This window comes from Rhincodon typus, chromosome 2, assembly GCF_021869965.1.
Source record: "Rhincodon typus isolate 14 chromosome 2, sRhiTyp1.1, whole genome shotgun sequence".
Lineage (NCBI taxonomy): Eukaryota > Metazoa > Chordata > Chondrichthyes > Orectolobiformes > Rhincodontidae > Rhincodon > Rhincodon typus.
This window is the reverse complement of record NC_063333.1, coordinates 144,463,136-144,478,039: the sequence shown is the minus strand read 5'-3', so window position 1 is coordinate 144,478,039 and position 14,904 is coordinate 144,463,136. Positions and strand designations below refer to the sequence as shown.

Here is a 14,904-nt window from a genome sequence, read left to right as displayed (position 1 = left end):
AGGGCAAGGAATCCCCTAAAAGAGGGATGGAGAAGTTTGGAAAGTGTGAGGTGAACGCCACTGGTAGAGTGAGGTTGTGCATATTGGAGGGTGACAACTCCACTCGAAACATTTCAAGCCAATGGACTGAAGACAGATTGTAAGGCGTAGCGTCTTCAGTTGATGGCAAAAGATGTGGTATAGCTGCAGTGGAATTACATCTAACACATTGCCTCCTGATTCTGATCCTCTCTTGGAGTCTCTGCGGCACCTGACACTGGAAGGTACAATGGCTCCAGTCCCAACTGGCATGAGGGCAGATTAAAGACCAGTCACGCCCTCACCAATACTGACTGTACAAAGTCTGCCAGTGGGTGAACCCTTTTAATGAGATTTATATACCTGCAGGACCTCTCGAGCCCTGAAACAGAACACACTAAATGGTTCGAATCTCCTCCCTACAGCAAGTGAATTGTTCTTGGAGGCCTTTGAAAACTGCAATTTAGGCTAAAGGTGATGTAAATCTCAAAGCAGTGCTTAAGTGAAGCCAAGACTGTGTTCAATCAGCTTGAGAATAGGTGTCCAATGTAGATATTTTCTAATCAACCTGTTGCGACACATTATGACACACCGCTGGCACAGGTGGGACTTGAACCCAGGCCTTCTGGCTACAGAGGTAGGAACATTACCACTACATCACATGAGTTCCAAGTTGTCTATTGTAACCATATTCTCCATTGACAAAGGAGTCATAGTGTAATTACGTTGATCAGTTAAGGGGAGAATAGAATTCTTTGCAGTATATAAAGTAAGGGTAATGTTTTGGAGGGAGAGACAACAAGGTGCAGGGCTGGATGAACACAGCAGGCCAAGCAGCATCATAGGAGCAGAGAGGCTGACGTTTCGGGCCTAGACCCTTCATCAGAAAAGGGGGAGGGGAAGGGGGTTCTGAAATAAATAGGGAGAGAGTGGGAGGCGGAAAGAAGATGGATTAATGTTTTGGAGGGGTTTTTTTATCTTAGACTCTTCTGCCACTAATGACTCATCATGTGGATTCCTGTTCATACAGAGTCAGCAATAACCAACTGACCCCACTCTGAGCTATTCGCACAGAAGTGATTCAAACCCTGAGCCATACAGATAGAGGGTGTTTTGTGTTTGTGCTGAATGAATAATAGAGTGTTCAATGAATGCAACCACACACAAAATAAAAGAAGCAGAGTAACTTAGCCTGGACTAGCTGAGGTCTCAGGCTAATTTGAATTGGTCTGAACAAAAGACCCTTAACCGCTGAGAAATGGTTCTCCTAGAGATCAGCATTGTTGTTAGGTTAGAGGAACCCTCAAGGAAAAAATATGCTAATTTTCACACTACGTGGCCTCCAGCATCCTGAATTATTTAGTCATTAGGAGATGTTGTCACATACGTCCATCACACAAATGCTGAATTGTCCTTGTAGTTGTGTCAGTTAAAGCATGTAGTTAAAAGAAATTGTTGTCCTTATTTGTTTACATACTTGGCGCAATCACTAAATCAATTTAAAATGCATCACCTGTTCACAATGTTCTGTTAACAAAAATGTTCTTTCCTTTCAGGAACATAGTTATCTCTGCGGAGTGTAACCCTGATTATATCAACCTCTGAACTAAAGATGGGTTAAATTATGACCTACCTTTATTAAATATGTTGTCTTATGAACTATGATTTGTTTCAGTTCATTTTTACTTCATGAGATTCCATGCTGTATGACTTTGAGGTCCATTTAAGATAACAAACTTTGTTCCTGAATGTTTATAAGCTCATTATTCTTCTCTTTGAACCATCTACATGCTTCAGAGCATTCCCTCCCCAGGCTTCAGCTATCCTAATACTCATTATGTAACTAGGTCTCCAATCATGATCAATAACACTCCTGTGAAGCACCTTGGAATGTTTAACTATCTTAAAGGTGCTATATAAGTGCACATGTTAATTGTTGTATTGAAGGCTGACCAGGAACATGTCTTCCTAATATATTACTGTTTAAAAATCATTCAGTTCTTCAACGTAATGTATACAAACACAATATGGACGAAAGCTTTATTTTCTTTTAATTCACTAAATTCTCAGAATTCTGAACCTGTTCTAAAGAAGACAGGAACAAAAACAGAATTTGCTGGAAAAGCTCAGCAGGTCTGACAGCATCTGTGAAGGAATAAACAGAGTTAACGTTTTGGGTCCAGTGACCCTTCCTCAGAAGTCATACTGGTCTGAAAACATTAACTCAGTTTTTCTCTCTCCACAAATGCTGCAAGACCTGCTGAATTTCTTCAACATTCTCTGTATTTGTTTCAGATTTCCAGCATCCCCAGGATTTTGTTTTTATTTGAGCAATGATTAGCAAAGTCATGATGCACAGCTTGGTAATTTTATTTTTCTCTGAAATGTGTTTGCTATTTCAGGTTTTGCAGGTCAAGCACTGGACATCTGGCTAAATTGTGGTTGGATAAAAGGCTTTAAACTTTGCTGACAATAAAGCAGACGACACTAATCAGAAGAAAACCACTAGCAGCTCAGTTCTTACAAAGCTATCTGACCCAAGATTGCCAAGCCACGTTTCCGAAAACAAAGCTTGCAAAGGATCAACAACTTTCCATCCACTCTCTGCCTGCATTTCCCAAAACAATTGACTATGTGGACTTACCATACAAATAGATGTATACCTGGACTATGTCTGTGTCTAGCTGGTTTGCTGTACGTGGTTGGGGTCATGCCTATAACTGCAGCACAGAACAACCAACACCATGAGGTGATGCATCATCGTGTGAAGAGAGGTTGGGTTTGGAACCAGTTTTTTGTGTTAGAGGAATACACTGGGTCAGAGCCACTATATGTCGGCAAGGTAAGAACAGGGGAACAAAAGTTTAGCTTTGGAAGAACGATGAAGTGAACCCATTTGCTGCTTTTTTGAGTCCCACATTTATCATCTAGAAAGACACTCAAATACCATTGAATATGCTATGGATTTTCACTCAGCAATGTGCATACAACTGTTACAGCCATCAATCAAATATGGTATCATTAACACAGAAACATGCTCAGGCCTCTCTCCACTTAGATCTAAGGAGAACTGACTCTTGAGTCAGGAAGGGATGGCTGAACGTTGAGTTCAAGAGATCCATTTTGAAGAAATGTTTTACCCTGGAGACAGAGAGAGAATAGGGGAGAGAGAGAGAGAGGAAAGAGAAAGAGAGAGATAGAAGTGAAATATGTTTCCCCAACTGTTTCAGTTTGCAGTGATTAACACGTTCAGCACGTGATAGTTAAAACCCAAGTCCAGAAAGTTGATCATGATTGGTTGTTCTTTTGTCAAGGTCGGGGAAAAGTGTAGGTTGAGAACAGTCTTCAGTCTTGAGCTTATTTAGAACTCTGTTTATTGCATATTAATACTAACTATTACTAAAGATGGTTATCAGGGATTTGGCAAACTCTAATCTTACCTCTCCATTACTGAAAGATTACTCTGCACATATAATTCTCTCTATCAAATTCACTCACACCTCAATATCTCCACCCACACTATTTATGCCCAGTGGAGTGCAACTCTCTGATATAATCACAAGGTTGTACAAGGTCCCAAAGCACCTACATTTCAATTATATTTTCTAAGGTAGGTGCAAAACTCACTCTTAGCTAGTTTCATCTGTGTCTCAAGATGGGAATGTTCTTGCTTTCTGAGTAAGAGGTTTATAGACTCAAGACCCACTCTAGCGACATGAACACAGAAACACACAGCCTGACCACTCAGTGCACTACAGGCAGGGACTGTATTCACCTCAGCTGAGATAGATCTATTAAAAGAAGAGCAGTTGACCCAGTATGCTGGTATTTAAATCCCAGTCAACACCCTGAAAAGAAATGATTGTCAGGTCATTATAATGGTGGTTGCTGTGCAAGCTTGCTGGCATTGCCAAATGACTCTACTTCAAGTACTTAACTAGCTGTCAAGCATTTTAGGACAAACTGACCTCATGAAACATGCCATAGAGTTGCAGTGATTTTGCCACACTCTCTCACACACATTGTGAAAATCTGTGTAAGACCCAAACCAAAATCCCAGTCAAATCCAGCCTCTATTAAACAAAGCAGTTCAACTTAATGAAGTTCAACATTTCTGAAGAAGGGTCTAGACCTGAAACATCAGCTTTCCTGCTCCTCTGATGCTGCTTGGCCTGCTGTGTTCATTCAGCTCTACACCTTGTTATCTCAATTTAATGGATATGTTTTAGATCTTCCTTGCTTTCTAAATATGACAAAAAAAGACAGTCTGAGATCAGTTTTAAGAATTCAACTGTCAAATAAAATCATTAAATAGAAGTGGAACAAGCAAATATTGATAATATACAATATCAACAATACTAATATTTAGAAATAAAACATCTTCACAGAATCCATTAAAAATTGTCAGATCTTCAAATAGTAGCAAATATTGGTTTATAATTATTGAATTAAAATGTGTATCTACTCATATCTTAATGTGATGCTTCCCTCTGCCTCCCTCATCCACTGTAGTATTAGCAAAAGCAGGTAAAGTCTCCATAGTCCTACCAGATCCAAGGACTGCTGTCTCATTACACACAGACAACTGGTGGTGGTTTAACCTGAAGGTCAGCATATCTCAGGCAAGGATACTGTTTGAGAAGGAGAGTCCTTCATGGTAACCTCAGCCCAGTGCAGAAATGGAACCCATGCTGTTGGCATCACGCTGCATTGCAGACCAACCATTCAGGCAGCTCTGCTACAAAGGGTCTTCAATCAAAACATTTTCCTTAGGATCTGGTTCCATCCCATTGATTGGAACAAAGAAGACTGACACACATTTCTACAGAACTGGAATTGAAATGGCTGTAGAAAAACATTTGCGTTTTTTTAAAAGGAAGATGCAGTTAGTTAAGTACATAACGGGACAAAGTGGGTTTGCTCCAGCAAACTGCTGAGAAGCCAGATGAGGAACTATCGGAATAATGTATTGAGACAAGTTGGATTACGACCAGAATTTGTAGAAATCACTTTTTTTGGGGGGGTTAGTGGGAGGAGGGAAGTAAGGGAAAGTACCCTTGATCAACATCCGGTGCTGTTCGAGGAAATTTGAGTGCAGAAGCTTCCAACTCTCGCTTATGTGCCAATTTACTTTGCCATGCCGATCAAAAAAAAGTACTGTGCTTTTCATGAGAAAAATGACAATAGAAGATTTTAAAATCCTATTTTTCCTCTGCAGTGAATACATTTCTTCGGTGTCCCTTGCGAACAAGGCAGAGGAGGATTAACAGGAATATTTTTAAAAAGCAACTTTTCTTTTCTGTCACCCCAGCAGGATTTAGTGGAACAATATTTAGGCTCAGTCAAATGATATCCACCTACCAGTTATTACTCAGTTGTCAAAGTTGAAAGTTATTGCCACTCTGCTTTTGGACCAGTTTTCAACAATGTTGCGAGATTCAGTGTTCCTTTATGGAAGGAAACTGCGACCCTTACCTGGTCTGGCCTACATGTGACTCCAGACCCACAGCAATGTGGTTGACTCTTAACTGCCCTCTGGGCAATTAGGGATGGGCAATACATGCTGGCCTGGCCAGTGACACCCTCATCCCATGAATGAATAAAATTGAGGTGATTCGGCCCATTGTATCTTTGATGGTGCTGTACACATAGTTCCTGTAATTGTTTCCCCTTTGCTTTTATCCAGTTCCATACTGAAGACAGTGACTGACTCTGCTTCCGCTGCCATTGCGTGCATCTCTTATAGGAACATAGGAACAGGAGTAAGCCAATTAGCCACTCAAGTATGATCCACCATTCAATAAGATCATGGCTGATTTGTGGCTTAACTCCATATCCCTGCCTTTGGCCCATAACCCTTAATTTCTTTGCTTAACAAAAATTTATCCATATCAGGTTTAAAATTACTAACTGATCCAGTATCTACTGTCATTGGTGGAAGAGAGTTCCAAACATCTACCATCCTTTGTGTGTAGAAGCACTTCCTAATATCTCTCCTGAATGGTCTGGCTCGAATTCTCAGACTATGCCCCTAGTTCTTGAATCCCCAACCAGTGGAAACTTCGATCAGGTCACTTCTTAACCTTCTAAATTCTAGAGAAAATAGGCCTAATTTGTATAATCTCTTCTCAAAACTTAACCACTGAGAGTCCAGGTTTCATTCTTAGCTCTTTAGCAACATGCCCTCATAATTCACTTTGCAGAGCACAGGCAGTTTAATGTGGGACAACAAGGTGTAGAGCTGATGAACACAGCAGGCCAAGCAGCATCAGAGGAGCAGGAAAGCTGATGTTTCAGTTGTGGACCCTTCTTCAGAAAATGTTCAGAAATTTTCTGAAGAAGGGTCCAGACTCGAAATGTCAGCTTTCCTGCTCCTCTGATGCTGCTTGGTCTGCTGTGTTCATCCAGCTCTACACCTTGTTATCTCAGATTCTCCAGCATCAGCAGTTCCTACTATCTCTGAACCAGTTTAGTGTAGGCTACTTTTAACTTTATTTAGTGTGGGCTCCCTTTAACTTTGTGCAGCCAGAAGCATGTGGTGCAGTAAGGGAGCTCACTCATGCACAGCTTGGGAGTAGTAGAATGGCTGCACAGCTTAAGGAGAGCACTAATCTTTTGGTGCAGTTCATGAAAACCACTGGAAAATTTGGGAAGATTCATAGAATTCTCGAACATTACAGACACAAGCGAGACCATTTGGCCCATTGTGACTCTGCTGGCTCTTTGGAGGAGCCAGCGATTAATACCATTCCCCTCGCAGTTTCCCCATAGCTGTATAAATACTTTCCCTTCAATGATTTATCTAATTATCTTTTCAAAGTTATAATTGAATTTGTTTCCAATGACTTTCCAGGCACCATATTTCAGATCAAGACAACTCATTGTGTTGAAAAAGAATGTTTCCTCATGTCCAGCCGAATTCTTTTATCAATGATCTTAAATCTACGTCCTCTGGTTAGAGAAGGCGCTGCCCCGTGGGGACAGTTTATCTATGTTTACTCTACCAAAACTGACAGTGATTTTTAGCCTTACTGTCAGCTCTCACTTTCTCTTCTTAAGGCAAGGAACACATAGTCAGAAATAAATAACCACGAGGAACTCCGTGACCCTTGATGTTCTCATTGACAAAGGAACAGAGAAGCGAGAAGCAGGAGTAGGCCATTCAGCCCTTCAAGCCTACCCCGCCATTCAATATGATCATGACTATGTGAACACAATATTCTTGCTTTTTCCCCATATCCCTTGATGTCTTTAATATCCAAAAAAAAATCAATATTTTCCTCGAATATACTCAGAGACCTAGACTCCACAGCCTTCAGTGGTGGAGAATTTCACATGTAGCCCACACTCTGAGTGAAGAAATGCTTTCCCATCTCAATTTAGAGAGGTAGTTGGCCTAGTTGCAATATTGTTAGACTATTACAGAGACAGAAGTTGCTGGAAAAGCTCAGCAGGTCTGGCAGCATCTGTGAAGGAAAAATCCGGTTAACGTTTCAGGTCCAATGACCCTTCCTCAGAACGGTTTTAGTTAGACTTTTAATCTGGAGACCAGGTAATGTTCTGGGGTTCGGAGTTCAAATTTTACCACGGCAGATAGCAAGAGTCTAATGACGATCATGAAATCATCGTTGGAAAAATCCATCCAGTTTGGTAATGTCCTTCAAGAAAGGAAACTGCCACCCTTACCTGCTCTCACCTACACGTGACTCCAGACCCACAGCAATGTAGTTGACTCTTAGCTGCTCCCCAAATTGAGATGAGAAAAGATTTCTCCACTCAGAGGGTGGTCAACCAGTGGAACTCTTCTATCACAGAAGGCTGTGGAGTCTAGGTCTCTGAGTATATTCAAGTAAAATATTGATTTTTTTTGGATATTAGAGATATCAAGGGATATGGGGAAAAAGACAAAGAGTATGTTCAAGTAAAATATTAATTTTTTTTATATTAAAGGTATCACTTACAGAGACATTGAGTTATAGAGATATACAGCATGGAAACAGAGCCTTCAGTCCAATTCGTCCATTCCAACCAGAATTCCTAAATAAATCTAGTCCCATTTGCCAGCATTTGGCCCATATCCCTCTAACCCCTTCCTATTCATGCACCCATCCAGATGCCTTTTAAATGCTGTAATTGTACCAGCCTCCACCTCTTCCTCTGGCAGCTCATTCCATACACTCACCACTATCAGCGTGAAAAAAATTGTCCTTTATGTCCCTTTTAAATCTTTCCCGTCTCACTTAAACCTATGCCCTCTAGTTCTGGGCTCCCCCACCCTTGGGAAAAGACCTTAGTTATTCACCCTATCCATGCCCCTCATGATTTTATAAACCTCTAGAAGTACCCCCCTCAGCCTCCAATGCTCCATTCAAAAGGATGGGCAATAAATGTAGACCTAGCTAGTGACACCAATGTCCTGTGAGTTAGCAGGAAAAAGGTCCTAAATGTCCTGTGCTGTATCCTAAGACATTTGACCCCTGGCTCTAGACTCTCTGACCAGGAAATAGGATAGCAGGCAATAGCAAAATTAATATATGAAGAGATTGAAGTGGAGGTGGAAAAAAAATCAGCATTATCAATTCATTACAGCTTATTGATTAATTGTAATTCTAGCTTCATTCCGACATGGATAAAGGAGAAGGCTCTGTCAGGTACATCCTGTCAGGTGACGGAGCTGGTACTGTTTTCACCATTGATGATAACACAGGAGACATTCATGCTGTACAGAGGCTAGACCGGGAGGAGAAGACACACTACACACTACGGGCACAAGCCTTAGACAGGTGGACTGGGAGGCCAATGGAACCAGAGTCGGAATTCATCATCAAGATCCAGGATATCAATGACAATGAACCAAAGTTTCTCGATGGGCCCTATGTGGCCAGTGTTCCTGAAATGTCTCCAATGGGTAAGAATTTACTTTTCGTGATAGTTTCTTCAAATTCTAGAACGTTCCTGCGAGTTACTAACGCTTTATAGCAGTGGTGCTGTTGCAGCTCCAGCTCCAGGCTGGAATTCCTTGCTTCTCAGTCGGATCTTTTTGGGTTTATGTCCAACTCCAGGATTTCAGCGTGACAGTCAAGGATGGTGCTTCAGCGTCACAGCTGGTATCTTCTGAAGGAGGCATTTACCCCCATGCCCAGCCTGCCCTCTGACCTCCCAAATGGTTATGTATGACTGTTTCAAAGAAAAGCAGGGGCATTTTCCCTAGTGGCCTGACCAATATTTATCTGCCACACAGCGTACACAAGGGTGGCACGGTGGCTCAGTGGTCAGCTCTGCTGGCTCACAGTGCCAGGGAGCTGGGTTTGATTCCACCATCAGGCAACTGTCTGTGTGGAGTTTGCATATTCTCCCCGTGTCTGTGTGGGTTTCCTCCGGGTGCTCCAGTTTCCTCCCACTGTCCAAAGACGTGCAGTCCAGGTGGATTTGCCATGCTAAATGTGGAGTTATGGGGACAGCAGCGGGCCTGGGTGGGATGTTCTTCGGAGGGTTGGTGCAGATGCAATGGAACCGAATGGCCTTTATCTGCAATGTAGGGATTCTACGATACTAACATTGCTAAAAGACACATGATCTGGTCATTAATGCATTGCTGTTTGTGGGAACTTACTGGGTGCAGTGTATCCTGAATCACAGGTGGATGTACAGCTCAGAAGTACTTAATTGTAATGGTTTTTGGTTTTGGTGTGAAAGGTGCTATATAAATGTAACTCCTTCTTTTCAACTGAGATCATAAAATCACATAGTCATGATTTTTTATAGTCACTGCAATATGAGCCTTATGGCTGATATAACTTGTACAAATTCTCCTCTTCCTTAAACTGAGCTGCTCATATAAACCTGATTACAGACTTTCAATATTGCAAAAAAGAATTGGTGACTCTTTGGAGAAATGAAATAAATCGAAGTATACCACAGTAATTTTTAGTAAGTAGCAATTGTATCCACATATCAGATGTTACATTATTACACCAGTTACAACGTAATTTCATCCATATATTGCATATGATAAACCAGCATTTAAAAACTTATACCAAAAGGATTTGACAATAGTTGATATTTGTGCTTCTCTTTTGAAATGCCTTCCTGTTGATGTGGTCATGTTGATTAAAGGACTAGGAAAGCTTTTGAATCAAAGTAATCCATCCTCCATAACAGCTATTGCTGTAAAGAAGGACATGTTGCTCAAGGTTTTCATTCTCCAGGAAAAATGTAAGAATACCAAATTCCAAACACAACTCACGACAATTTATACCACAGGAGAAAAAGGTGCTGATTTGTTGTCCAGTTGACACTGATTGGTCAAAGTGTTGTTGTGGAGAGAACAACCTGGAATTATAGGCTCCCCAGGCTCCTGGCTAATTTAAGAAAGGTACAAGGTACAAACCTGCACCTTTTGTTTGCAGAGAACAAATGCTGCTGTTATCAAAGTATATGAACCACATTACATGCGCAACTCGTTAAACAAAAATGTGAACAGGAAACAAGAGAAGCCCTTGGAACCTGCTCCGGGATTCATAGAATACAGTGTTCAATTCTGGTCTCCCCGCTATACAAGTGAAACTTGAAAGAGTTCAGAAAAGATTTGTAATAATATTGCCAAGGTTGGAGGTTTTGAGCTATAGGGAAAGGCTGAATAGGCTGGGCTATTTTCCCTGGAGAGTTGGAGGCTGAGGGGTGACCTTACTGAGATTTATACAATCATGAAGGGCATGGATAGAGTGAGTAGTCAAGGTCTTTTTCCCAGGGTAGGGGAGTCCAAAACTAGAGGGCATAGGTGAAAGGGGAAAGATTTAAAAGGGACACAAGGGGCAACTTTTTTACTCAGAGGGTGGTGCATGTATGGAATGAGCTGCCAGAGGAGGTGGTGGAAGGTGGTACAATTACAACATTTAAAAATAGCTGGATGGGTATACGAATAGAAACATTCAGAGGGAAATGTGGAAAATCCTGGCAGATGGGACTAGATGAATTTAGAATATCTGGTTGACATGGACAACTTGGACTGTAGGCTCTATTTCCGTGCTGTACAACTTTATGACTCAATGACTCTAAGATCATGTCTGGTCTGATATTTAATCTCAACTCTGCATTCCTGCATACCCCCGATAATCTTTCATCCCCTTGCAAAATCTATCTACCTGCACCTTAAAAATACTTAAAGATTCTGCATCAACTGCCTTTTGAGGAAGGGAATTCCAAAGACAGCGAGAGAATTCTTTTCTCCTCATCTCCATTTTATTTTTAAACTATGACCTTGAATCTAGATTCTCCCAGAAGAGGAACATCCTTTCCACACCCAACTGGTCAGGTCCCCTCAGGATCTTACATGTTTCAATTAACTCACCTTTGACTCTCAATTGTGCCACAGTTATGAATAAAGTAAGTATTTTGAACCAAAAATATTGATCAAAATCTTGCCTCACCTTTAAGAGAAACACAGCTCATAATCTGAATTTACAACCATAACAAGTGGCATGGTGGCTCAGTGGTTAGCACTGTTGCCTCACAGTGTCAGAGATCTGGGTTCAATTCCACACTCAGGTGACTGTCTGTGTGGAATTTGCACATTCTCCCTGTGTCGACCTGGGTTTTCCCCCATGTATTCTGGTTTCCTCCTACAGTCCAAGCATATGCAGATTAGGTGCACTGGCCATGCTAAATTGTCCAGGGATGTGTAGGTTAGGTGGAGTAGCCATGGTAACTGGGGACAGGGTGGTGGGATGAAGTACCCTTCAGATGGTGGGTGCTGACTTGATGGGCCAAATGGTCTCTACCTGCACTGTAGCTATTCTGTAATGTTATAACACTCTTTCTTGCTAATTCCCTGAATTTCTTACCTGGAACACTGTACCTGCCACATTTGTCTTTTGTGGAACTTTTCCAGATCTCCGTAACTGAGGCTATTTTCACTCTGTTTACAAACTGAACTGATGCCTTAAAGTTTTTGAGAAGATTTGTAGCTCAGGTTGTGGATGAGGCTGAGCCGGTGTGTTTGATTACAGACGTTTTGTCACCCTGCTAGGTAACATTGTCAGTGTGCTTCCGGGGAAGTGTTGGTGTTCTGTCCCACTTGTTATTTATATGCCTCGGCTTGCTGGGGTGGTTGCTATTACTTCCGATTCTGTGTTCCAGTGGTTTGTATATTGGGCCCAGTACAATGTGTTTGTTGACGGAGTTCCGATTGGAATGCCAGGCCTCCAGGAATTCCCTGGCATGTCTCTGTTTGGCTTGTTCTATTATGGATGTGTTGTCCCAGTTGAATTTGTGTCCTTCTTTGTCCATGTGTATTGAGACCGCTGAGAATTTGGTCATGTTTCTTGGTGTCAATTCCTGGAGAAAATGGGAAGTCTTGCTCCAATTGTCCGGCGCATTGATCAGACTGTGCCTCGAGTACTGCATATATTGGTTTCTTTATTAAAGAAAGAAATACTTGTTTTGGAAGCAGTTCAAGGTACGTTCACTAGGTTGATTCATACAAGCATACAAAGTAAGCAGGAATAGGCCACCCAGCCCCTAGAACCTGTCCTGTCCTTCAATAAGATCATGACTGACAAGTTGTGATTACTCCACATTCCCACCTATCCCCGATAACCTGTCGCACCCTTTGCTTGAAAGATGTATTTTGAAAAATACAGCCACCTCTGCCTTTTCGACAACTCTGTTTCCACCACCTTTTCAGGGAGGGATTGCAAAGACTGTCAATCTTCTGAGAGAAAGAATTTCTGGGCTGAATGCACTGTCTCATGCAGTAAAAGCTGAGTCAGTTCATAGAATCATACAGTGCAGTCAAGGTCATTTGGGCCATCAAGTTTTTACACTATTCCCAATAGTAGTCCCACTTTTCTGCACTAGGTTTGAATGCTGTGACATTTCAAGTGCTGGCCCAAGTGCTTTTTAAAGGTTGTGAGGTTTCCCACCTTCATTACTGCCCCTCCCTCCCAGGCAGTGCCTTCCAAATGGCCAACATGCTCTGGGTGAAAAGGTTTTTCTTCAAATCCCTTCTAATTTTCCTGCATTTCACCTTAAAATTATGCCCCCTTGTTAGTGACACTTTAACAGCTGCTTTCTATCCACCCTGTCCATGCCCCTCATAGCATTATACCCTTCTAGCAGGTCTCCCTCGACCTTCTCTGCTCCAAAGAAAACATCCTGAGCTTATCCAGTCTCTCTTCATCGCTGAAATGCTCCATCCCAGGCAACATCCTGGTGAATCTCCTTTGCACCCCCTCCAGTGTAATCTCATCCTTCCTGTAGTGTGGAGACCAGAACTGCACATAGTACTCCAGCTGTGGCCTAACAAATGTTCTGTATAGCTCCAACGTCGCCTCCCTGTTCTTATAATCTCTGCCACAATCAAATTATGAGAAGCAGGCAAGGCATGGGTATTAAGGCTATGATCTTATCGAACAGACCCAGTAGGCCGAATGGCCTATGTTTGCTCCTGTTTCTTCTGATATTATTCAAACAAGCTCAATACTGAAACTGTGAGAATTCCAATACAAAATGACCAACAGCATAAATAAATTGGAGCAACATTAACTCAGGTCTGGGACTGCAGGCCACATCATCATTGTGCAAGGCCATTCTCAGTAAAACACATTTTAAAGTGTTCAGCAATAGTGCACTTCAAATGATATCTCTTGCTGCCTGTCATCTGGGCAAAAGAAAACAAACAGAAAGAGATTAAAATTACATCATTCCTCTCCACAAACAATCAGTTGCATTCATAACTCTGGAAATCATAGGCAATGGTTTAGAATTAGGGTTCAGAACCAATTAACCCCTTCACTGCTGAGTTATGAAGTGACTGATAGCTGTACTTGCGACAGTGGTTATATTCTATTCAGTGAAACTTGATACCAAGTGCTCTTGTGGCATGGTGGTGGTGTCTCTACCTCTGAACCAGGAGACCCACAGTTCAAGTCCCACCTACTCTAGCTGTGTGTCATAAAATATCTGAGCCCATACTAATTTTTGAGCTGCTATATCAGAGCACAACTTTTACATCAGGCCCTTCCCAAAATACTTCTCACTGTGACTTAGTTTTCATGCTACAGGACCACCTTAACAGATGTCAATGTCAGATGTGGGGCGTTAGGGTGTTAACATTGTTGAGGGGTGAGCTTTAGTCACTGAAGGTTTGATGGGGTAGGGTGAGCTGGGTGAGAAGAGACATCAAATGTGGTATGGAGTTGAAAGCATCAGATTTTTTTGAATTAATCTAGCTTCTCAAAGAATGTTTTCTGAAGTAGGAATCAAAGACCTGTCTGATAGATCACACCTTCCCCCACCCTCACCCACTCCCACCCCAGTTTTGGGGAAATAAAGACATGAAGATAGAGAGGGACCTAGCAGTTGCTAGCTCTCAAAAAACTACGAAAAGTTATCATACTGGACTTGAAACATTGACTCTGTTTCTCACTCCCCAGTTTCTCCCTGACCTGCTAAGTTTCTTCAGCACTTTCTAGTTTCAGTTCAGTTCTCCAGTATCTGCAGTATTTTGCTGTTATTTGCCAGGTAAAAGCAAAGTTCAGCATATAAAAACCGAAAGAACTGTGGATGCTGTAAATCAGGAACAAAAACAAAGTTGCTGGAAAAGCTTAGCAGGTCTGGCAGCATCTGTGAAGGAAAAAACAGAGTTAACATTTCAGGTCCGGTTCTGAGGAAGGGTCATCGGACCCGAAACGTTAACTCTGTTTTTCCTTTCACAGATGCTGCCAGACCTGCTGAGCTTTTCCAATAACTTTGTTTTTGTTCCAAAGTTCAGTATATATCTTATTGCATTAATAGTCAATTGGTAGCACTTGAATATTGCTAAAAAAAAATACCTTGTCAAAGCTCTTTGTCATGCACTCATCACAACAGACTCAAGAATGCCAC

The 14,904-nt window shown here is 41.7% G+C and overlaps 1 protein-coding gene across 1 annotated transcript in view; it reads left to right on the top strand.

The window, feature by feature from the left end:
- The first annotated feature begins 2,650 nt into the window (after window positions 1-2,650).
- LOC109919603 (cadherin-20-like) overlaps window positions 2,651-14,904 on the top strand; it is a 52,397-nt gene continuing 40,143 nt past the window's right edge. The window contains exons 1-2 of the mRNA XM_020519635.2: window positions 2,651-2,860; window positions 8,632-8,926. Of these exons, the coding sequence (XP_020375224.2) occupies window positions 2,651-2,860; window positions 8,632-8,926 (505 nt within the window). The remainder of the gene's footprint in view (window positions 2,861-8,631; window positions 8,927-14,904) is intronic.